The 23,544-nt window shown below is 35.2% G+C and overlaps 1 protein-coding gene across 2 annotated transcripts in view; it reads left to right on the top strand.

The window, feature by feature from the left end:
* Positions 1–23,544, top strand: part of LOC107041227 (leishmanolysin-like peptidase) — a 131,200-nt gene that overhangs the window by 104,176 nt on the left and 3,480 nt on the right. The window contains exons 3-10 of one of the 2 annotated variants that reach the window (XM_015261671.2): positions 10,414–10,444; positions 12,089–12,171; positions 17,464–17,575; positions 18,502–18,683; positions 21,152–21,355; positions 22,470–22,695; positions 22,768–22,961; positions 23,466–23,483. In XM_015261671.2, coding sequence (XP_015117157.1) covers positions 10,414–10,444; positions 12,089–12,171; positions 17,464–17,575; positions 18,502–18,683; positions 21,152–21,355; positions 22,470–22,695; positions 22,768–22,961; positions 23,466–23,483 — 1,050 coding nt within the window. The remainder of the gene's footprint in view (positions 1–10,413; positions 10,445–12,088; positions 12,172–17,463; positions 17,576–18,501; positions 18,684–21,151; positions 21,356–22,469; positions 22,696–22,767; positions 22,962–23,465; positions 23,484–23,544) is intronic. The other variant, XM_015261672.2, reaches the window with a different exon arrangement.

The raw sequence follows: 23,544 nt of genomic DNA, 5'->3' as shown, positions 1-23,544 counted from the left end.
TGAATGTGATTGGCTATGGCGCCACCATGCGGTGGCGTCCCTGCACTCAGGTTGTAACCTCCTCGATTCAGCAGTGAGGAGCACAAAATAATGAATATTTTTTTAAAATACAGAGCTGCAGCATCAAGATGTAGATGTTTTGTACCTGGAAATAATATTTGTTAAATGGAAAAATTAATTCGTTCATTTAAAAAATATTATTTTTTCATTTCAAAAATATTATTAAAATATCAGTTATTATTAACAACAATAATTAATAATAATTATCATTAATTATTATTGATTATTATTGTTTATTTTAAAATATTATTAAATATTTTTTGAACAAAGGACTTTATTCTTCCATTTCAAAAATATTATTGTGACAACTTTAAGCTCCTCGCTATTGAATTTTCCCCGTTTAACTCACCCGAACCATCGCCGGTCGTTCCCAATTCTGTGCAAAATGTTATCATTCCCCAAAACAAAGAAAAAAAAACAGTTGTTTAGATTCTACAGGGAGCCATCTACTCGATTGTTGCTTTAAGTCACTATCGTGCCGCTAGTGTCCTCCCATTCCTCCCCCTTTTCAATCGACGTTCAACCAGCTGCTACCCGCACTTTCCGTTTGCTTGTTACGGCTGACAATATATCGAGTCGCTTCACTCAATGCGACTCAACTTACCGAGCAGAACCGGAGATAATACTTCCACCAGTGATGGGAATAAACGAAAGTTTATTTCAGATAGAGTACCCTTTCAATTGGCTCTTCTTTCAACATGTGTTAGCTGTACTGCCGCGATAAACGGAAATTTCGTTCGTGGGAATTTATGGACATTCATGCAGCATTGACCGCAGTTCAAACATTTAACATGAGGGTTATGGGTCGATGACTATTCAATGGCCAAACCTGAATTTCAAATAAAAATTCAGTTGAATAGTTGATGCAGCCGGTAGAGTGATAGCCGATGAAAAATGGTCAGTATTTTTTTTCATCTTTTCGTAACATTTTGTACAGTGATAAACGGGTCATCTTGCTAATTTATGTCGGATGGACAATTCAAGATTCTTCATAAATTTTTGCGAGACAGACATAGGATCTTGATCAGTGAAATGTATGAGGGATTGAATGCAATGCGGAGGACTCATTTTACAAACTTGTTTGAGGTCTCTGAATAAAGGCTTCCTTGGAGTCTCATAGAGGACATTAAAAAAAATGGGGTTAGGTGTCGCAACACCCTGACCACAGGGGCATAAATCTGAAGTAACAATGTTGAATCTACGGAGGCTAGCCCCAGTCGAGCTATGTGTACATCTGCGTCGATTGACAGTCATAATCGTTCTCCAGCTCAGTTTCAGTTCCTCAAACCACGGTTCGCCCGTTCCTGAATAGGAAATACTTGAAATAATCTTTTTCTGTTGAGGAGAGTACCTAGTGGATGTGATCGGCTACTGCGCCACCTTGCGCTGGCGTCCCTGTACTCAGGTTGTCGTAACCTCCCTGATTAGCAGGTGAGGACCAACAAATAGTGAATATTTTTTAAATATAGAACTGGCGATGAATTATAATATTATTGGAATAACTTGAGATGGTAATCAATGAGACTGGAAGGTATTTGATTCTCTACAATTACATTTCACTTATAATTAGATTTAAATGAATTATGATTCTGTTCTAATTATATGAGACACTTTGATCTTTTTCTCTTGAGAGGAACTAGTGGTTCTGATTGGCTACTGCGCCACCTTGCGGTGGCGTCCCAGCACCCAAGCGGTCATAACCTCTCTAATTCACATTTGATGGCCAACAAATAGCCGAGATTTTTGAAATAACAATTATAATAATAAATAATACAAAGAATTTACCGAGAGCTGCCTAATTCATGAAAAAAATTATAGTTTAGAAGTTGAACAGAGTGAATTTCCCAACCGTAATCAATGACCGGCCACAGGTGAAAGAATTCATTTCCCACGTGGTCGCACGGTGGAAGTTGCGTCCGGTCCCCCCAAAAACTCTTGCAGAACAGAAAAATTCCATTTCCATCGTATATAAATACGTGAACAACCCGGTAATGCAGTGTGAATTCTCAAACACTAGCGCCGGAATGCTTCAGAATGCATAGAATTTTCTAGCAGATACCACGTTGATAGTCTAGTATAACAAATAAATAAGAATTATAAACTGCAAGGAATGCAGAGGAGGTGATACTCTCTTACTGTCGTGAGGCAGCACGAGTGAATATACAAGCTATTATATGATGGGTCGAGAGCTTCATTCTTCATTTGGGCCGAATGAATTGTTCATTTTTAATTAATAAATCATTTATTTCATATCAGCGAGGCATTTTTATGGAAATAAACGGATGATTTATTGATTTCCAGCGAAAATACGGTTGAAATAAATTTAAAAGGACTGAAAATAGATTTCTATTTTCGATTAAAGCGTCATTTTTCGGGAGGTGATATTTTTCAAGAATGACATTCACAATTATCAAACGGGAAAGACTTCAAAGCGGATTGGCTACTGATAAAACTGCTCAACCAGTATGTGACATGTATTTGAAACTAACCGGCTTTGGAAGTTCCTCGAATGCAGCTAATCCTCATGAATCCCGGCTCATTGGAATGCTTTTGGGGACAACCAAAGTCACTCATCTCTTAATCCAGAGTTCGATTCAACTCTCCAACCTCATCGCTCCATCCTCCCGACCTTTGGCTCTCTGACTTCTCCGAAGCTTTCTAAATACCTTTTGATCAGCGCCGGGTACTCAAGCCACGTATGAAAAATACTTTTACATAGAAAAAAAATCCCGTTGGAGATTATCGACTGACAGTTCCACTGGAATTTTATGCTATTTCATTAGATAGAAATTGATGGAAACCGGGGAAATTCACGGAAATATATTCCGGAATTTTTAACTGTCACTTTACGCTTTTTTGATTTCGCTGGGATAATTTTTGACGGAATGCAGGGTAAATTTTACAGTTTCGGCAGAAATTAACCTCACGTACAGTAAATTTTCCGGGGCCAACGGACAAAAATTCACTATTCGTCTCGCATTTTTTCCTCGATAAATAATTCCAAATACGCAACGATATTTTGGCCACAAAAAAGCCCTATCTTCTGTTCAAGCCAAGCCGCCATGTTGGCACGACGATAAAACCCAAATGTCGGTAAGTGCTCCCCGCAGCATGAGAGCTGGAGCAATTCATATTATTTGTCGGCAATAACCTCTTGACTCGCTCCCTCTAATTTCCTTTGAAGCAATACACAAATGCTACACCTGCTACAACCCGCATTGATGGCAGCTTGGAATGTCGGGGGAACAAACGAGCGAGGAAAAGGGATGTTACGGTACAAACAATAATTATCATCCTCGCGATTTCCTTATTCAAATATGAGGAGGAGATATGTTGGGTAAATATTGCAAAGTCAAAGGGATGGTGCATCAGCTGATGAATACTGAGGTCCGTGGATGGGCTGAGGACAAAGGTGTAAATTGCCAGCAGCCACCGATGAATGTTGGCGGTGGGAAAACGTGAGCCACTTGAATAGGATCCGCTGAAAGCACTGGGAACTGTATACTTCACGTAAATTGAAGTATAGATCAAGCTGGGTTGTGGGCATCCGGGCATCGTTGAAGCGATTCTCTTTTTTCAATTGTTTGTAATCATTCTCATTGCAAACAACAATGCGACCGATGAGAATCATATGCGTCCCAATTTATCAGCTGTTAAATTTTCATCCTACAATAAATGATTTGCGCGTGTTCTAATTCCTATGCTCACGGCAATAAAATTTAATCGTAATTACAATTCAATTCCTTCTAGAACACACTTCATGAAGTAGAATTATTCTATTTTCCTCGGACCTAAATGATTTGGACAATTATGATTCGTTTATTCATGTTTCATAGAATGGTATTCAATTCTCTTTTGTCTGTACACGGCCATGTTCGGCGTGCACTGAGAAAAATTTTAATAGTAATTTTAACTACAAGGGAATTGTCAATGAAATTATATTTACAGTAACAATAAACTTTGTAGATTAAACTAGGATTCATCGTTCGATTTACTATGTCAAATAGTGTCATCAACATTATGATGTAATTTTCACTTTAATGTAATAGTTGAATCTACAATGTTTATTGTTACCGTAACTATTATTTTTTTGACAATTTCCTTGTAGTTGAAATTACCATTGAAATTTCTCTCAGTGTACAGTTATAATTGTGGAGCGAACCTGTAATTAAATAAAAAATACTTTCGGCGCATAGAAAAATTCTCCGACAAAGAGTTCTATTCGGTTGAAATGGGTAATTTCTCTGCGTGCCTCATCATCATCATCTCATCGATTCGGAATCTCCCCCACCACTTTATATTTCAACAACAACAGCGTAAAACGTGATACTTCCCAGCATCATAAACTTTGCTTATCCGTTTTATGCATTCCCAAAGTCGCCTGCAATGCTCATCGTTAACCCAGTGAAAAAAAAAAACTTCCCAGTCACAAAACAGTGCTTTATAAATCGTGGAAAGATTGTTGACATATTTGTGACGTGTCTGAAGGTTCAAAGTTTCGCTGCGTGCTCAAGAAGACCGGTCTCGAGTGCAGCTGGGAATAAGTATTTCAGGAAAAGAGTTAAAGCGCCACGAAGAAACATAAAGCAATTCTCACGTGTCTGAACAAAGGCCACTTGTCTGATTTCGACCCACAAAGGCGAGTGGCTTCAGCTGCATAAAAAATCGGAGACACACACCCAGAGAAAAACTGCTTGATGGATAATAGTATATTATGTCATCAGGCGATAAAAGTGTTATCTGACGAATGTGGCTTTATAATCCGAGCCGAAGGTGAGGATTATAATCACATTTGCCAGATAATGCTTTTATCGCCGTGTGACATACGATATTTTATGTCGTTGGGCCCGAAAACCGCGATCTAACCGAGCGAAGCGAGAAATCTATTTTGTCATTCATGCCCGTTAAGTGGCGTTTTCGTGGTGTGTTTTAGAACCCGTAAGTGGGATTTACCAGGCCATGGGCCGGTAAGTAAAAACTAGCCCCGATTTCACGATTTACGGGCCATGGCCTGTTAAGGAAGACGTGAAGTGAGTCNCACTCATCGCAAACCTCCACTTACGGGCCTTGTGACACAAATAACTATTTTGCGACAAAAATTTTTCATTCCGGCGCATTCTCTGCGTGTTTGGCACAAAAAAATCCTTCTTTGATAATTTTCAAAAAAATATTTTCTTGGCACAAGTGAGACTTGTTTGAGAACTTTGTCGTTTTTCTCTCAGTGTACACTGATAGAATGATTCATTTATTCCAAACGAGATTCGTTAACTATTAACGAATGGTAGAGTTGAATATGACCAAATGAATATTCGTTAATAGTTAACGAATGGTTCACTTGAATGGCGAAAGTCAAGTCAAACAAGGCTCCTCAAATATACATTCGTTAACTATTAACGAATGAACATTTGGTGGGACCGAATAGACCCTAACCTCCAACCAAAATCCATTCGTTAACAATAACTAATCCGTTCTATCAGTGTAGATTGATGGCATAGTCACGCTATTTTCTCAGCTCAAGAAATTCTTCCTGCGACACTCGGTCATTCTTACTCTCAGCGCAGACTAGCATCCTCTCGACATCATTCATTTTATATGGCTAGAGATTTTGTGGCATATGTCCACAACAATTGTAGAATCATGACAATGTATTGTTGCCGTATACACACATTCGAGGAAGCTTAGCCATGAGTTATGGCGTCCGGCGTGGTGTAGGAGTCTCGTACGGTTGCCGGTGGTTAATTATACGGTGGGATTAGCTTGGCCTGCACCGCCACAAACCCAACCCCTATAATTTTCTGGAGAGTTCAAATCCGAGGGTAAAACGCCGTCGCGGCCCACCGCCAACGGACGCTTAGCGACACATGAGATATCGTGTGCTGATTGTGGGTACATTGGAATATCTTTAGGGGGGGGTGGCAGTGGGATAAGTGGAAAGTTGTTAGGAGAATTATAAAAACTGGTTTCATTTTGTGCGGATGCACGGAGAAAAAATATTTGGGGAGAGGGTCTCGTGCGGCTTGTTCTGTGAACTTTGCATTAATACGATGTTAAATATTTTCCACTGAAATTTTAACGAGTTTTATCATTGAAAATTCATAACTGTAAATTTTCAGTTTAATCGTTCTGGAAAAATTAATGGAAATTCAGAGAAATCTCGCCGTAAATTGCAGATTTCTCTTCAGAATTCGCAGGGAATTCTTTCAAATTTCGGGAGAATTTGGCAGGGAATATTTATTTTTACTTGAAAATTCATGGAAATTCACTTAAATTTTCAGAGAAACTTGAAATTCAAATTTGTCAATTAAATTGCGTGCGAAAATTTACAAAGAATCATGAATATGCGTCATTCAAATTACATTTTGCACAGAATCATTATTTTTTTTATCATTCTTTGTTTATAAATAAATAATTGAAATTGTTTAAACTTTCGTAAACTTTTTTTTATTCATAAAATCGATTTTTATTCATAAAATGATATTGCAGTGGAAAATGGATTGTTTATAAATTATTTATAATAAATGCTCGTAATTTTCAAAAAATCAAATTTTTCAATTATTGCATAAATTTTCCTCCAAAAATAAACGTTGTCATTTTTATTCAGATTTTTAAAATGTTTTGTAACAATTCTATATCGAGATTCTAAACTCAATTATTTAAATAAAAACTTTATTACAAACAATTTAAATAAAATCATGTGTTTTCAATTCAAATTAAATTTATTTCATTGAATAAAAATCTCAATATTTATGTTTGTAAATACGAATATTAACAATTTAAGTGAATTCACCAATAATAATAATAACAGTAATGATAATAATAATAATAATAAATGAAAGCGAAGAGGCTTGCGATTAATTATGTAGAAAATTCCATTCCACAATATTATTAATGCCCGGTGGCCTGGCGTAGTGGTTAAGGCCGTTGCCTCACAACGGATAGGTTCCAGGTTCGATTCCTGGCCGGGTAGAATGGTGAGATCTAACCATTTTTAAAGTCTTGATCAATCGCCATATAGTCTCATCAGACTCGAAGCGATATAAAATAAGCAAAAAAAAAAAAAAAAAAAATTCCACAATATTTTGAAAACCCTTGAAGTTTCTAGTTTTGTACATCGGATACTGTTTTTCCCCCTCGCAATGCTATCGAAGACTCCTACTACTGGAAACATTATACGCCATTTTAAAGAGAAGCAAATAACCTTTGAAACGATATACGCAGTATTTCGTTCCATTGAATTATTCAAAAGTTACAAACGTTTGAATTCAAATTTTATCGGTTACTATACTCGGTGGGATCGATAGATAATTTGAGCCTCTATTTCCTGAGTTTAATGTATTGGAAACATGTCATGTGTCATATTAAAGAGTTTAGAGAGTTTAAAATTATGTATATTTGATAGTTGCCATCTCTCGTGACAGAGGATGTGATGTTAATGGAGGAAATGAGTGGAAATTTATGGAGGATCATTGAATTATTGAGGTTATTTTGGGGAATATTGCAGATATCCCGTTGATTTTTCTTGACCACATCAATTAAATATTCCCGAATCAACATATTATGAAAATAGACAGTAATGAATAATAATTGGAAGTGACATTAAACTGGAGCTAAAGAATTTTTAGTTGAAGTGAAGAAATTGTCGATTCGAGGAAGAAAAATTCAACTCTTGAATCGAGAATTATTCTCCTTCATGAGCAACAAATATTTAATCAGATGTCCTGGTGGGCGATATTCTTCCGAAGCTATTCCGTTGGGAGTTGCCGAGTTTATCCGAATGAAGGGTCATTACATGCGTTAATAAATTCCCTCTCTTTCCCGTCTCAACCATAATCTCATTTTTTATTAATGGAGTCTTTATTTGGATCCAAGAGTTGCAGTTCCACTAAAATTCGCAGGAATTTCGTAATTGAAAATTCAGATTTGATGAAAAAATCAATGCACACTGTCAATTTCACTTTAACTATTCCACGAAAATTAATAGAAATGAGGGAAATTCTGGTGAAAATATTCCAGTTGGGGAATTCTTGTCTTCTTGCTCCAAAATTTCAAACTTATTATTATGTAATTATTGTATAATACATAAATTTATGGAGAATCATTGAATTATTGAGTTTATTTCGCGAAATATGACATGAATTAAATATTCTCGAATCAACATATATGAAAAAATCTTGAAAATATGATGACAGTAATCAATAATAATTGGAAGTGACGCTAAACTGGAGTACGAGAATCGTTAGGTGAAGTGAAGAAATTATCGATTCGAGAAAGAAAAATTCAACTCTTGAATCGGGAATTCCTCTCCTTCATGAGCAACAAATATTTAATCAGATGTCCTGGTGGGCGATATTCTTCCGAAGCTATTCCGTTGGGAGTTGCCGAGTTTATCCGAATGAAGGGTCATTACATGCTAACAAATTCCCTCTCTTTCCCGTCTCCACCATAATCTCATTTTTTATTAATGGAGTCTTTATTTGGATCCAAGAGTTGCAGTTCCACTAAAATTCGCAGGAATTTCGTAATTGAAAATTCAGATTTGATGAAAAAATCAATGCACACTGTCAATTTCACTTTAACTATTCCACGAAAATTAATAGAAATGAGGGAAATTCTGGTGAAAATATTCAAGTTGGGGAATTCTTGTCTTCTTGCTCCAAAATTTCAAACTTATTATTATGTAATTATTGTATAAGACATAAATTTATGGAGAATCATTGAATTATTGAGTTTATTTCGCGAAATATGACATGAATTAAATATTCTCGAATCAACATAGATGAAAATATCTTGAAAATATGATGACAGTAATCAATCATAATTGGAAGTGACGCTAAATTGGAGTACGAGAATTTTTAGTTGAAGTGAAGAAATTATTGATTCGAGAAAGAAAAATTCAACTCTTGAATCGGGAATTCCTCTCCTTCATGAGCAAGAAATATTTAATCAGAAGTTCTGGTGGGCGATGTTCCTCCTTCTGAAGCTGTGCCCGTGGGAGTTGCCCAGGCAGATCGAATTACCACTGCGAAATCTCCGATTCAATAGTATCTTAAATATCTGATGAAATGTGGAGGCATGAAGTACTTTGATGCTATCCAGACCGTTGGCGAACAAATTGCCTGGAAGTGAGGAGTTTTATGATTCCCATTAGGGTCCAATTGATGGCTGGAGATCCATCCATTATTGAGGCACGATAATCTCTTCATCGTACATTCCAGAAGTGAGAACACTCTCCCGAGTTGAGTAACGATTTTCCAGTTTAAGGACATGATCCTATCTCTGAAATCACCGCGTTTCGCGAAGTTGTTGCATATCGAAATATATCGAAACTGTCGCAGCGCTAATCCTCCGTTCTGATTGGTCAGTGGGTCACGTGAAGTTAGTCACGAAAAAAGAAGCGGTATTTTCAAATTCTTCAAACTTATAAATCATTTTTTGTGTCGTGATTGTTAATTTTCTTAGGTTTATCATGCGCGAAATTACTGAATTCTTCCTTCTGGAATTTTTTCTTATGTACTCATGAAATAATTTCATATTTAATATTAATTTGTCAATTAAATTGCGTAAGACACCTTTGAAAAAAATCATGAATATTCGGCGTCGTTCAAATTACATTTTGCGCAGAATTATTATTTTTTAAACATTTTCTGTTTATAAATAAATAATTGAAATTGTTTAAACTTGTGGAAACAAATGATTTTTATAGTGTAAAATTCATTGTTTATCAATTGTTTATAGAAACTGCTCGTGATTTTCATTATTGATCTATTTACTTGTCTCAACCATAATCTCATTTTTTATTAAATAATGGAGTCTTTATTTGGATCAAAGAGTTGCAGTTCCACTAAAATTCGCACGAATTTCGTAAGGAGTTGGCGAACTTTTGGCTAGAAAGAAATCAAATACTCTCATTATTGCGACAAATGAAAGAAACTTTAATTCTAGAGACGTTCGATTTCTCCCAATCAAATGTATCTCAAGAAGAGATAACTGGTATTTACTAAAAAATCACGTTTATTTGAAAATTAACACCCACATGTAGTTGTTTCAAACAGAATTCTCTTGATAAAATCAATTTTTTCTGTCAGCGTACCAAATTAACTGACTCTTTCCCACCCAAACAGCCCGATTCCTCGCGAAATTCCGCCGACTCTCGACATTAATCCAGCAATAAATATTGACAATCCCCGGAGTCAGACATTCATGAAATTAACAAGTGAGCATTTCCGCCCAGAACGATCATTCCTCTTCGTGATGCTCCCATCACACTCCCGTCACCTCACCCCATCCCCCTTAACCGCATTTTAATACCAATATAAATAGAAAATACTCACGAGGTGATAATTACTGTTTCAGATTGGACGCAGAAAAGTTCGAGCTCATCAACGTAAGTAGTTTCCATCATCATCACTGCATATTTTATTGATTACCCCGGCATTTCCCCTGGCAAATCCCAAGTCCCCACATTAACCTCGCGGAACACATTAAGTATAAATACATAATCCATCTCGAAACGCCAACTTCCAGTCTCGTCATTATAAATGTTAAAAATGTTTATCCTCGAAATATTCATCAAAATGCTGTTTTCCCAAATACGACTGCGCTCTCGGCATTTGTATGGTTGAGGCTGAATGCTGTACCGGGGGCTATGATATTCAGCCCAAATAACCGGAAATTACCGGTCGTGTTTCAATCGGGAGGACTCTGCGAATGCAGTGTTATCATTAACTCCCCATAATAGCTGCACCGTATGATAATCTGATACGGCTGTGTACAAGTTGGAATTTTCGAGTGTATTGCTGGGAATGCGCCCGGGGTTATGGACTATTTTTGGCCTGTAATACTGCCGTAATTTTTTTATTGACCGCAATTTTTTTCGACTCGATTAACTGGGATAAGTGGCGTTTAGAATTGAAGTGTTGGGGCATGTGTTCAGGACATTCTGGGGATTTTCCTCGAGTTTTTGCTTTCGAATGGAAGAATTGTATTCGTCAGTTGGGAAATTTCCAATTTTTTGGGTCAGGATAACTAATTTTGGCCTCAGGAGTTCGAATATACTATTTTTAGATCGTGTCCGGGTGTGTGCATGTAGTTTTTTTTACGATAACTGAAAAAATAATTGTTTAAATTGATCCAATTGCGATTTAAATTTTTTTTCGTTGAAAAATTTTATTTTGAGATCAGTATTCAGGGAACGGTAAAAAATTTAACGTTCGGGCAACGTTGGCGCGATGTCAGCTGTCAACGTTGGGCCAATGTTAGGTGCCAACGTTGGGGTAATGTTGGCTCTCAACGTTGGGACGATTTTGGCGACCAAATCGGGTTAATGTTGGAGTAATGTTGGCTGTCGATATTAAGGTAATGTTGGCTGCCGACGTTGGTACAATGTTGGGCCAATGTTGGCTGCCAACGTTGCAGTAATATTGAATTCACCGAATCGTTAAATTCAATTTAAAATACATCGTCACAGAAATTCCATTCGAAAGCAAATTACTAATTTATTAGCGAAAAATGTGTGGTGGAGTCTTTCTGCATATTTACCTCGAAAATATATTGATTATGTTGTGACGAAAGCAATTTCCCACTTGTTTGAGTTTCAATGCCATGTTTTCAGAGAAATAGTTCACTTGAATCATGTCAATTGTCAGTGAAGAGAACGAATTCATTAAGATTGAATAGTCATTTATTTCCATCAATTGAATTGTTGAAATTAATAGGACAATTTAGAATGAAGAGTTCTATTCGAATTAAATAATAGTTTTATTCAAATAACTTCTTATTAACATCAAATAATCCTCTATTCACATCAAATAAATTTTTTATAATTAATGATGAATTAATCAATCAATTGACATAATGAAAACATTTCCTTGAAAATTAATACAATAAATTCAAATTAAGATTTTTATTCCCTCCAAATGCATCATGTCTGCATCTGTTTTTACCCAAATACCCTCAACTCCAGAATTCATTTTTCTCCCTAAACAATCACAATCGTGTGCAACAATATAATTGTCTTCATTCATTCCAGAATACTATTCTCCCCGAGGCAGTGCACTTCTGGGAGCGTGCGCTCATGGTCCGGGAGACTAAAAATACTATAAGGTTGAATAGGTAAGACAGCTTTTGTGCAATAAAATTTCCCTCCCATTCATAATTCCCTTCCCATTTATACATTTTCCCATTATTTATGGCTAAAAATTGTGACAAAAAAAAACGAGGGACGAAAAAAAAAATTGTCCCTCGACAAATTTCTCGTGACGCATACCCACGGCATTTGTATTACTGGGATGCCGGTATGTGCTCGGAAAAGAGGGACATTTTTACGCCACCATTAGATATTACATCATCTACACCGCGATCACGTACAACCCACCGTTGGGATATTTTTCAATGAAACAAATTTCAACTGCCACCGTGATATTATTTTATTTTTTTTGAGGTGTCTTTCTGAACTGTTTGAGACTTTACTCTCTCCATAACCCTTTTTGCAACATTTTTTGCGCCGTTCTGAGACGGAAAACACCGTTGTGAAATGGCATTTTGTAATGGAGCACTTTTTCCCGCTATTACGGGGGGGAAATTCTTTTCAGCAATTTCTGGATGGTGCGAGAGTGATTCGGAGGGATTTTATCGCCTTTTTTTTACATATTTTTTGTCGAGTGGAAGCTTTGTAATCGTTCCAATTCAAGTTTTGGATTTTTTCGGGTTGAATTTCATGTTTATTTCATTTTTATTTCGTGTAGACCCAACAGCACATATCTAATGAAAAATCTCAAAAACCTGTTTATTTCCAGCCTAAAAAGTTCTTAAATTCAGAACATTTTCGAAGAACACTAAAAAAAATTCTTTTTCCACTCTTGCAGCAAAAAAAATGATAATATACTTCTAATAAAAAAGAAGTTATGAATCACATTGCGTTAAAATTTGGAAATTTCAATTATAAATAGTCAATTTTCTTCCATAACAGAATAAAAAAAATTCCAAATCAATTGATTAAAAAAACTTGAAAAAAAAACCCACTGTATCATTTGAATCATGAATTGTAACACCAAAAATTATACCCATTCGAAGTATTTTCCTCCCTCTGTAAACCCAGTAAATGAAAAAAAACAGAATTGGAAACAAATCAACTCGTGAAGCAGTATGGAACGTGCCATATGAAAATAAAGTTTGTTTAACTCAAATAAAGAATTCCTCTGAGTGTGCATTTATGCAGGCGTTCAATTACTTCTCATGAAAATTCCCGAAAACCACAGACAAGAAGTTTTTAATTTTCAGAAGCTAATTAAATCGCAAAAACCTGTTCTTAAATTGAGAACATTTTCATGTTTAATGTTAAATCTCTATAAAATCCGTAAGGCCTCAAAAAAACTAATTTCAAAAAAATTTCTTTCTCTTAAATTTCCAATCGTCATTCATAACAGAATTTAAAAAATTCCCAATCAATTGATAAAAAAATCTTGAAAAAAACCCATTGTATCATTTGAATCATGAATTGTAACACCAAAAAATTATACCCATTCGAGGTATTTTCCCTCATCTGTAAACCCGGTAAATCCAAAAAAGCAAAGTCGGAAAAAAAATCAACTCGTGAAGCAGTATGGAACGTGCCATATGAAAATAAAGTTTGTTTAACTCAAATAAATAATTCCTCTGAGTGTGCATTTATGCAGGCGTTCAATTACTTCTCATGAAAATTCCCGAAAAGCACAGACAAGAAGTTTTTAATTTTCAGAATCTAATTAAATCGCAAAAACCTGTTCTTAAATTGAGAACATTTTCATGTTTAATGTTAAATCTCTATAAAATCCGTAAGGCCTCAAAAAAACTAATTTCTAAAAAATTTCTTCCTCTTAAATTTCCAATCGTCATTCATAACAGAAATAAAAAAATTCCCAATCAATTGATAAAAAAATCTTGAAAAAAACCCACTGTATCATTTGAATCATGAATTGTAACACCAAAAAATTATACCCATTCGAGGTATTTTCCCTCATCTGTAAACCCGGTAAATCCAAAAAAGCAAAATCGGAAAAAAAATCAACTCGTGAAGTATAAGTGACGCTACAGCAATATGGAATATGCCAAGGGAAAGGGGGTAACGAGCACCAGGTAACATGCCTGGCTGGTCTGATACGGAAATAACGAGGGAGTCGAGGCTGCCCACAACACCGCCGCTTGTCTATAATACGACTATATCACTAGATATATCGTTCTGCACGTTGGGTGCTAGCAGAAAGGCACTCGGAAAATAGATTTTAGTGAATCGATACCCAGGCAATTCGCAAATGTATAGTCACCAATGTCAACAGAAATTCATGCAAATTATTCTGACATGCAGAAACAACTATCCGCGTATCAATACTAATTAATGTACCCGGTAGATGTATTTCTCTATCTGCGGTCGGAAATGAAATATCACATGGGGTTTCGATGCCATCGGAGTGGGCCGTGAGTTATTGAAAAGAATTTTTCAGCAATTATCGTTCGGGTGTAATCCTTTCGTCATCAGTGCTCCTCCTCGAGTGTTGCATAATTACTATTCATCGGAGTACACGAGTAACATGAAAAACTGGTGGAGCATAAAATGATACTCAATTCCGTTATTTGTGAGTCAATGGGAAGTCGATTGCTTTTAAATTTCTCAATTCAATGCGAATTTCTCGGATATTCTAATGGGCGAAATGAGTGCGCATTCAGTCGCGCAGAATGATCAATTGGAATTTTTTGTCTTTCAGTAGAAGAAAATAAAATTTGTTTTTAAGGAACAATCAAGTAGAGAATTTTCGAGATTTTGTATTAACTTGAGTTTGATTTTCATTTGCGTTTCTGTTCGAAATGAATGAATAGTTTTTTTAATATAAAAAATGCTTTCTTGATTTAATTAGTCATTATTATACGGAATGAATAAATTATTCATTTCACATAATTAAAACATTTTCATTGAAAGAAATAAATGAAATGTTCAGTTTTCAAGAGGAAAAAATGTGGGAATGATAAAATTTTGGATAAAGAGTTGACGTTCGTTATTTGAGTCGATGGCAAGTCGATTGCTTTTAAATTTCTCAATTCAATGCGAATCGATTTCTCGGATATTCTAATGGGCGAAATGAGTGCGCATTCAGTCGCGCAGAATGATCAATTGGAATTTTTTGTCTCGCAGTAGGAGAAAATAAAATTTATTTTTTACATAAAATTTAAATAGAGAATTTCAGATATTTTGAATAAATAAATAAATAGTTTTTTTAGTGTAAAAAATGTTTTGCTTAATTTAAACGAATAAATTCGTTTCATATAATTAAAACACTTTAATTAAAAAAATATGCGACTTGATTAATTTTGAACAAAAAAATTGTCGAAATGAATGAAAAAAATTGAATGGGGAATTTTATTTAATGAAAAGGCATCATTTTTCTATATTGATATTACCATGATAATAGTTTACTCATAAATTCGATGATAATACGTATCTTTGAGCTCGTTAGCGCGTCATGGACTATACTAGCTGTAAATTTGGATAATATTCCGAGAACTTCAATCATTCACGAAAATCCGTGGGAAATTTCGTACTGTGTACGTGACAACCGAATTTCTGCCCTTAACATAACTTGCGAACTTTGAATTAGTAGTGCCACACGGCGAGGAGAAACGACGCGAGAGACGAGACAAAACTTTGAGGGAACAAGGTGAGGGAGTATTTCTTGTCGCAGAGTTGAGACTCGTCTCGACTATGCAAGCTCGATATGACGAACGAATAGAGCGTCGGGAGGACGGTATTTGGAGCGGGTAAAAACAAACAGCGATTTTATAACGTGAATTTATTAGTGCTTCCGCTGTATTTTATCACAGACGTTTTAGCCTGAGACGGCAATTCCCTTTCAATCTCTTGTACAGTACTTTTAATTACCATCACTGCTACTCTCATCACCAGATCATCTGGCAATGGTATTTAGTTTTCATAATTTCTTTCACGTATCGTGTGACGGAACTGGTGTCAATCGACGCGAATGGACGGTGTGGGTGGGACTATAACATAAGGTATTATTTCAGTCGTATTCCAATTGATCCGGAATTTCATATGAACTGAGATCGATGAGATCAATTTTGTTGGAGAATTGAGGAGGGTATTAGGGGGTCCAGTGGTCTCTTTGTCTCTGAAATTTTCACGGTGAATTGTGTAATTGTATTATTCTCACGAATTTGTTTGTTGCGAGAATAATGCGGAGCGTAAGATCAATTTTTATATGTACATTTTTTCGTGAGGATGAATTATTGAGCATTTTATTTAGATGATTTAATCATTTGTCTGTTGAAACATATTATTATCTGCCTCTCGCAGTCATCCTTGAGGCTAATCAGTTGCAACAAGTTTATTGTACATAAGTGATAAATAATTCCCATAATTTCAATTCACATTCCTCATGATTTATTTTATCCCAGCGGTAGGGCTTTATTTTTGAAGTCGTGGTGCTGCAATTCAATATCATATCGTCGATTATTCTTCACGATAATACCGGAAACAGGTGTAATTGCAGAATTATGATTTCTCAATTCATTCAAATGTATGAATTTAAAGAGAAAATCCACATGTATTAGGATTAATTACAATGTAAATTATTATCATGAAAAATAGAACAGTGATGAAATGTCGTCTGATGTCGATCTTTAAAACATCAGAGTACAAGTGATTTTCATTCTTAAATCAATAATGTTGGAACACCAGTGACGATAATGAAAAAAAATTATCAAATTACAATTTTTTCTCAAAAACAAGATAACAACCGGTGTCTGTTAACCACCTCGAATGACAAAAATTACCGATGTTGTATTGCCTAATGCATTAACCCCCTGAACCCCGAGAATTCAGCATGTGCCTTGACAAGACACGGTAATGCAGAAAGCATGTCTCTCCATGATCCGTTCTCAGCGTATTAGCCTTGGCTCTCTCGCACGAAAGGATATCAGAAACACCACCCCGAAAGGGCTATCGTTTATCCGAACGCCAGGTTTATGGAATAATATCCTACCGCTCTATTTCCCCATGAAATTGAGTTGCATCTACAAAATAAAACTAAAAACTGGGGAATTATGAATAAGCATATTTTTAATTTATTAGCAAAAATATCTGTGTTATATAACGCCAAAGCGATTTCCCACTCGTTCTGATCTAAAACCACTCATTCCCGAGACGACAAAATTAACAATATAAAAATTAAAAATTAATTCACCACTTGCCAAGTCACTTCATCGATATCGATCCCCAGTCATCTCCATCTGTCGCAATGTTCCCTTTATTGTCCCCATCTCTGTCCATAAATCATGCAGAGGCACTTGTATGCCATCGCCTATTCATGATTATCGAGCCATCAAAAAGGTTTCACAAAAGAATTTCCATCCTTTCAGGAAATGTGAGAGCAGTCAAGTATTTGTCAAGGAGCATCATACATTCTGCATTGACACGTGTCGACCCATCACGATGTGTGGTGAAGTTAAAGTACCTGAGTCACATCTCGACGTAAGTGAAAATTACAATTCATCTGTGAAAAACGCCAGACAGTTGGTTTTGATGAACCTCGCAGGTCTTTTTATTTTTATTTTTTTTTCTAATTCCGGAGTTCGCGGCTGTAAGTACTCGTTTCAGCGGGAGAATTAATTGAATGCTTTCGATGAATTATTTTATTTAAAGTACCTGAGTCACATCTCGACGTAAGTGAAAATTACAATTCATCTGTGAAAAACGCCAGACAGTTGGTTTTGATGAACCTCGCAGGTCTTTTATTATTATTTTTTTTAATCCGGAGTTCGCGGCTGTAAGTACTCGTTTCAGCGGGAGAATTAATTGAATTCATTCGATGAATTATTTTATTTAAAGTACCTGAGTCACATCTCGACGTAAGTGGAAATTACAATTCATCTGTGAAAAACGCCAGACAGTTGGTTTTGATGAACCTCGCAGGTCTTTTATTATTATTTTTTTTAATCCGGAGTTCGCGGCTGTAAGTACTCGTTTCAGCGGGAGAATTAATTGAATTCATTCGATGAATTATTTTATTTAAAGTACCTGAGTCACATCTGAACGTAAGTGAAAATTACAATTCATCTGTGAAAAACGCCAGACAGTTGGTTTTGATGAACCTCGCAGGTCTTTTTTTAATTTTTTTTTATTCCGGAATTCGTAGCTGTAAATACTCATTTCAGCGGGAGAATTAATTGAATTCATTCGATGAATTATTTTATTTAAAGTACCTGAGTCACATCTCGACGTAAGTGGAAATTACAATTCATCTGTGAAAAACGCCAGACAGTTGGTTTTGATGAACCTCGCAGGTCTTTTTTTTTTTATTTTTTTTTTTAATTCCGGAGTTCGCGGCTGTAAGTACTGGTTTCAGCGGGAGAAATTAATTGAATTCATTCGATGAATTATTTCATTTGTATTGACAGGTCTGCCGCACGTGCAACGCAACTGGTCACAAGTGCGGTGTACAGAAGGGTAGTGTAGCTGGTGAGGGTATAGATGGTGCAGATTTTGTGTTTTACGTATCGGCTTTGCAGTCAGAAAGATGTCACAACGGGCTAACGGTGGCTTATGCCGCCCACTGCCAGCAGGAAGCTGCACTCGATAGGTGAATGCATTTGAATAGAAGCGAAAAAATATATTTCAGCAGTATTTTCAAGAGAAATTGGAAAACTCATGTGTTTCCTTCAATGAAAATGCGAAAAAAATAATTCATTCAGTTCAGAAAAATCATTTATAGCATTTAATTACGTTCTATTTGATTTCAATGGAGTTTATTTAATTAAAATAAACCATTCTTAATGAATAATTTCTCGTTTGGTTGAAGTAAAATTCTTCGTTTTAAAATTTTTTAAATTTAATCAACAACATTTCAATCTAAAAGTTTAATTATATGAAATTAATAATGCACTGATTCTGAATAAATTGTCTGTAGAATTAAATGGACGAGTTATTTTATTTGAATGAAGTTTATTCAATTATAATAAATTTTTTGGAGAATTTAATTAAAACATTTTAATTGAATTAATGGAATTAAAATAAATCATGTAACAAATCCTTCCGTGAAAATAGTTCAATTATAGGAAATCAGTAATTCACTCAGTTCAAATAAATTCTTTATAGAATTAAATTATGATTTATTTGATTTAAATGGAGTGCATTTAATTCAAATAAACCATTTTTAATGAATAAGTTCGCGTTTCGTTGAATAATTAACAATATTTAAATGTAAATGTTTGATTATATGAAATAAATAATCCATTGATTTTAAATAAATTGTCTATAGAATTGACTGGACGATTTATTTAATTTAAATCGAGTTTATTCAATTCAAATAATCCATTTCTCGCTAATAAATTCGTTTTTTAAAATGAGAAAACATTCATTTATATTTTTTAAAAACAGTTTATTGTGAATAAAAATGCAACTAAAACTGCTTCATTTAAATAAATTGAAATGGACGGGAAATAATAAATTTTCATAAAAATGGATCTTCATTTCACGTAATTTCCAGGCAAAATGAGAGCTTCAAAAAATTTTCAATCAAATTCACCAAGATTTTTCATTCATCCACTGAATATGCACTGAGGGGGGGGGGGGACCCCACATTAAAAAAAATGACAATTAGATTGAATTTGAATGGCATGATAAAGCGCCGTTCTTCTCTCCCTCAATCTCTCTTCTCTATCAATCAAGTGAATGCACGGAAAACTGCAATGTGCCATTTTCTACCATTGCATGGGCTTAACGAGCTCCGCATAAGAATTCAAATGGCCTATTAACATAATTCAAATCTTCTTGTGCAATTTTATGTTTCCCCGAGTGAGATAATTAACCAGTAAAAGATTTTTACAACATCACAATAATATTCAGGGCGAAATAATTGAGAAAAAGTTGATTAATATAATCAAATGATTCATTCCACTGGGTTTCCACGTTCATTAAAACTTATTATCGGTTTTCCTCTCACTGAATCCATGGCCATGGCTTCGGCCTCTTTCCTGTTAATGGAAAATATCCCTGGGAATTATACTGGTTTTAATCCAACTTCATTCATTATTTCTTTATGATCATCAATAATTACTTCGAAAATTGAGAACTCTTGATAAGGGGACGAATTGTATGAAGAACATTCATTGTTGTAAAAAATTTCAAAATTTCAGAATTTTAAAATTGTAAAATGAAAAAAAATTATTTTTTTAAATAAAAAATTGAATATTACAATTTTGAATCTTATCTCCTCCTGTTACATTCGACCCATGCAAGGCCCTTATGACCCTTATAGCCCTTGATGAATAAATTTAAAATGAAAAATTAATTTTTCAAATAAAAAATTCATTTTTTTAACTAAAAAATTGAATATTACAATTTTGAATCTTATTCTCCTGTTACATTTGATCCTTGCATGGCCCTTATGACCCTTATGGCCCGTGATGAATAAATTAAAAATGAAAAATTGATTTTTTTAAATAAAAAATTCATTTTTTTAACTAAAAACTTGAATATTAGTATTTTGAATCTTCTCTCCTCCTGTTACATTCGACCCTTGCATGGCCCTTATGACCCTTATGGCCCTTATAAATGAATTTAAAATGAAAAATTAATTTTTTCTAATGAAAAATTCATTTTTTTATAAAAAATTGAATATTACTATTCGGAATTTTATCTCCTCCTGTTACATTCGACCCTTGCATGGCCCTGATGACCCTTATGGCCCTTATGAATGAATTTAAACTGAAAAATTAATTTTTTTAAATGAAAAATTCATTTTTTATAAAAAATTGAATACTCCAATTCTCAATTTGATTTCCTCCTCTAACATCGGACCCTTGCGTGGCCCTTATGACCCTCATAGACCTCATACCCGGTTTCATTCATTTTTTCCCGATGCTCATGAATAACTTCCAAACATTCGAATTCTTATTTCTAAAAAATCATGACGGAAATTCGTTTCCATTCATTCCTCGAAATGCCACCGCCCTTGATAATCTCACGTACAACCGGAATAACATAATTGGCACAATACCCCGCGAAAAAACAAATCGATACGAGTGATAACAAATCTTGGATTTACAGACCAATCGCAGGTCACGCAAACCTCTGTCCTGGTAGTATCAGTACGAAGCCCCAGGAGTTGGATACACTGCTGAGTACAGTGAAACACGAAATTCTACATGCACTTGGATTTTCCGTGAGCCTCTATGCATTTTATCGGGATGAGAATGGAGAGCCTCGTACACCCAGACGCAGTGAAACTGGAAAACCACCGTTGAATGAGAAGTAAGGGTTTTGGGAAATTGTTGAGGTGGGGCACAATGAATCATAAATTTTCGATATCTTCAAAGTGAACGACATGATGAACAATTCGAATTTTTAAAAAACTCCCATTTTTTATCAATATATTGTGTGTGGAAACCAGAATTCAAGTCAATCCATAACAAATTCTGGTAATTGGACTAAAATTGGACTAACATTCAATTTTTCATACAGATTCGACAAAATTGATATTCTTCCAAAAATAAATTTTTCAACGATCACTCAAAAAATTGTCATCGAAATGGAATTAGTCAGGGCTAAAAAAATTGATAACAACGCCCTCTTGATTCTCTCAGAATACGATGGGGGTCGCACAATTAGTTGCGGAGTTACAGCACATTGTTTATGCGATTTGAAAGAGAAAATGGGTTTTTTCATGATTACTGAAAGAATCATCAGTAATAGCAATTAAATCAGGGCTTGAAAAGTACATTTCAATGCCTTCTTAATCAAGTTGAAAAATTGTGAGAACAGCATCATTGCTTATCAAGTTACACAATACCGTCATGAGCTTTTTATATCAAAATCTCTATCTCTATTAAACTCAGGTACCAGTCTATTATGTTGAATACTTATTCATATTGATTCATGGTCCCGACTAACTTCTGACAGAACCTGCGTTAAACTCTGTCTAAATCCTGACTAAACCCTGACTAAATCCCGGCTCTACACTGATTAAACCTTGATTGAGCCTTGATTAAACCCGGACTGAAAACGAATTCGAGTCTTGAGAGGGTCTGAATGTAGAATTATTTGACAGAACGAAATAATGCGCAAAATTTTGATGACATTTCAATTGATGATAGTACTGTGACATGAAAAAATAGAAGAGAATAGTGAAATAAGAATTGCAAAAAAGAGAACCCATTCGGAAGCAAATTGCTAATTCAAAAAATGCCGTTGTTCACCTGTCTCCCCTTAAATAAATGTCATCTCTAAAATGCTAACATCATTAAAATTCTGGTCCTTGCCACCCTTTCACATCGACGATCGACTCGAAATTTCGCATCGTACCCCATTCCTCCCCCATTACTAAAGTTTCAACACGAACAAATCAAGCGAACGAATCTATTTGCAGACTTCAAACGCATCAATGGAGCGAGAGTACAATCAAAACTGTAGTAAGGCCACAGTGGCAGGTGCGCGGAGGTACTGTTGAGAGATCGATGCAAATGATGGTTACGCCGCGAGTTAAGGAGGAAGCTCGTGCACATTTCGAGTGCCCTCATTTAGAAGGGGCTGAACTCGAGGATCAGGGTGAAGATGGTACTGCTCTAACACACTGGGAGAAGAGGGTATTCGAAGTGAGTTTTCCATCAATTGGACCGTAATATCGAGCTGCATAAAAGGCATAACAGCCGGTTTTATGATTCTAGAACGAAGCTATGACCGGCACTCACACACAAAATCCAGTTTACTCGCGAATAACTCTGGCACTAATGGAGGACACTGGGTGGTACAGCGCTAATTATTCAATGGCCCAGGAGCTCAGCTGGGGACGAAAATTGGGCTGTGAATTCGCTATGAAATCCTGTAAAGAGTGGATGTCGTTGAGGACCGCCAGGCACTCGTGAGTATTCTGTTGAAATTCTTGGGGATGTTTATTTTTCTTTGTGAAGGTGAATTTGGAATGTTCTTTTGAATTTTTTTTAATGAATGCAAATAAACACCCGATGAATGGAATTTTTTTTATCATTTGAATTGGAAGATGATAATGAAAATAATGAGGAGTATTTGTGCTTGGAATAATTTTAATACTTCTGAAAAAAATTGAGATTATGGCATTTAATTGAATAAAGGAATTAGATTGAATGAGGATCAAAATTCAATATCAAAATTCTTACTCGTATCTCCTTGGATATTCCATAAAATTTTGAAATTTTCAAAGATTGTTGATATTTTAAAAGTTGCATAAATTTTTTGAATCTAAAGAATCTGATATTTTCCAAAATTCACAAAATTTTGAAAATTTTAGAAATTTTAGAAATTCAGAAAATAAAGTCGGCCCTGACTGACACAGAACGTGTAAATAAAGCCCTTGCAAATATTTTCTTTTCATTCCGCTCTCAATCAGAACGGAAAAAACAATGAAGTGAGTACAGCAGGAATATCCAATGCAAACATGTAATATTTGAATTACCGTAACAATATAC

This window comes from Diachasma alloeum, unplaced genomic scaffold, assembly GCF_001412515.2.
Source record: "Diachasma alloeum isolate Michigan unplaced genomic scaffold, Dall2.0 Dall_scaffold_00359, whole genome shotgun sequence".
Lineage (NCBI taxonomy): Eukaryota > Metazoa > Arthropoda > Insecta > Hymenoptera > Braconidae > Diachasma > Diachasma alloeum.
Note: the sequence above shows the minus strand (reverse complement) of the source record. Positions and strands in the feature narration are given on the sequence as shown.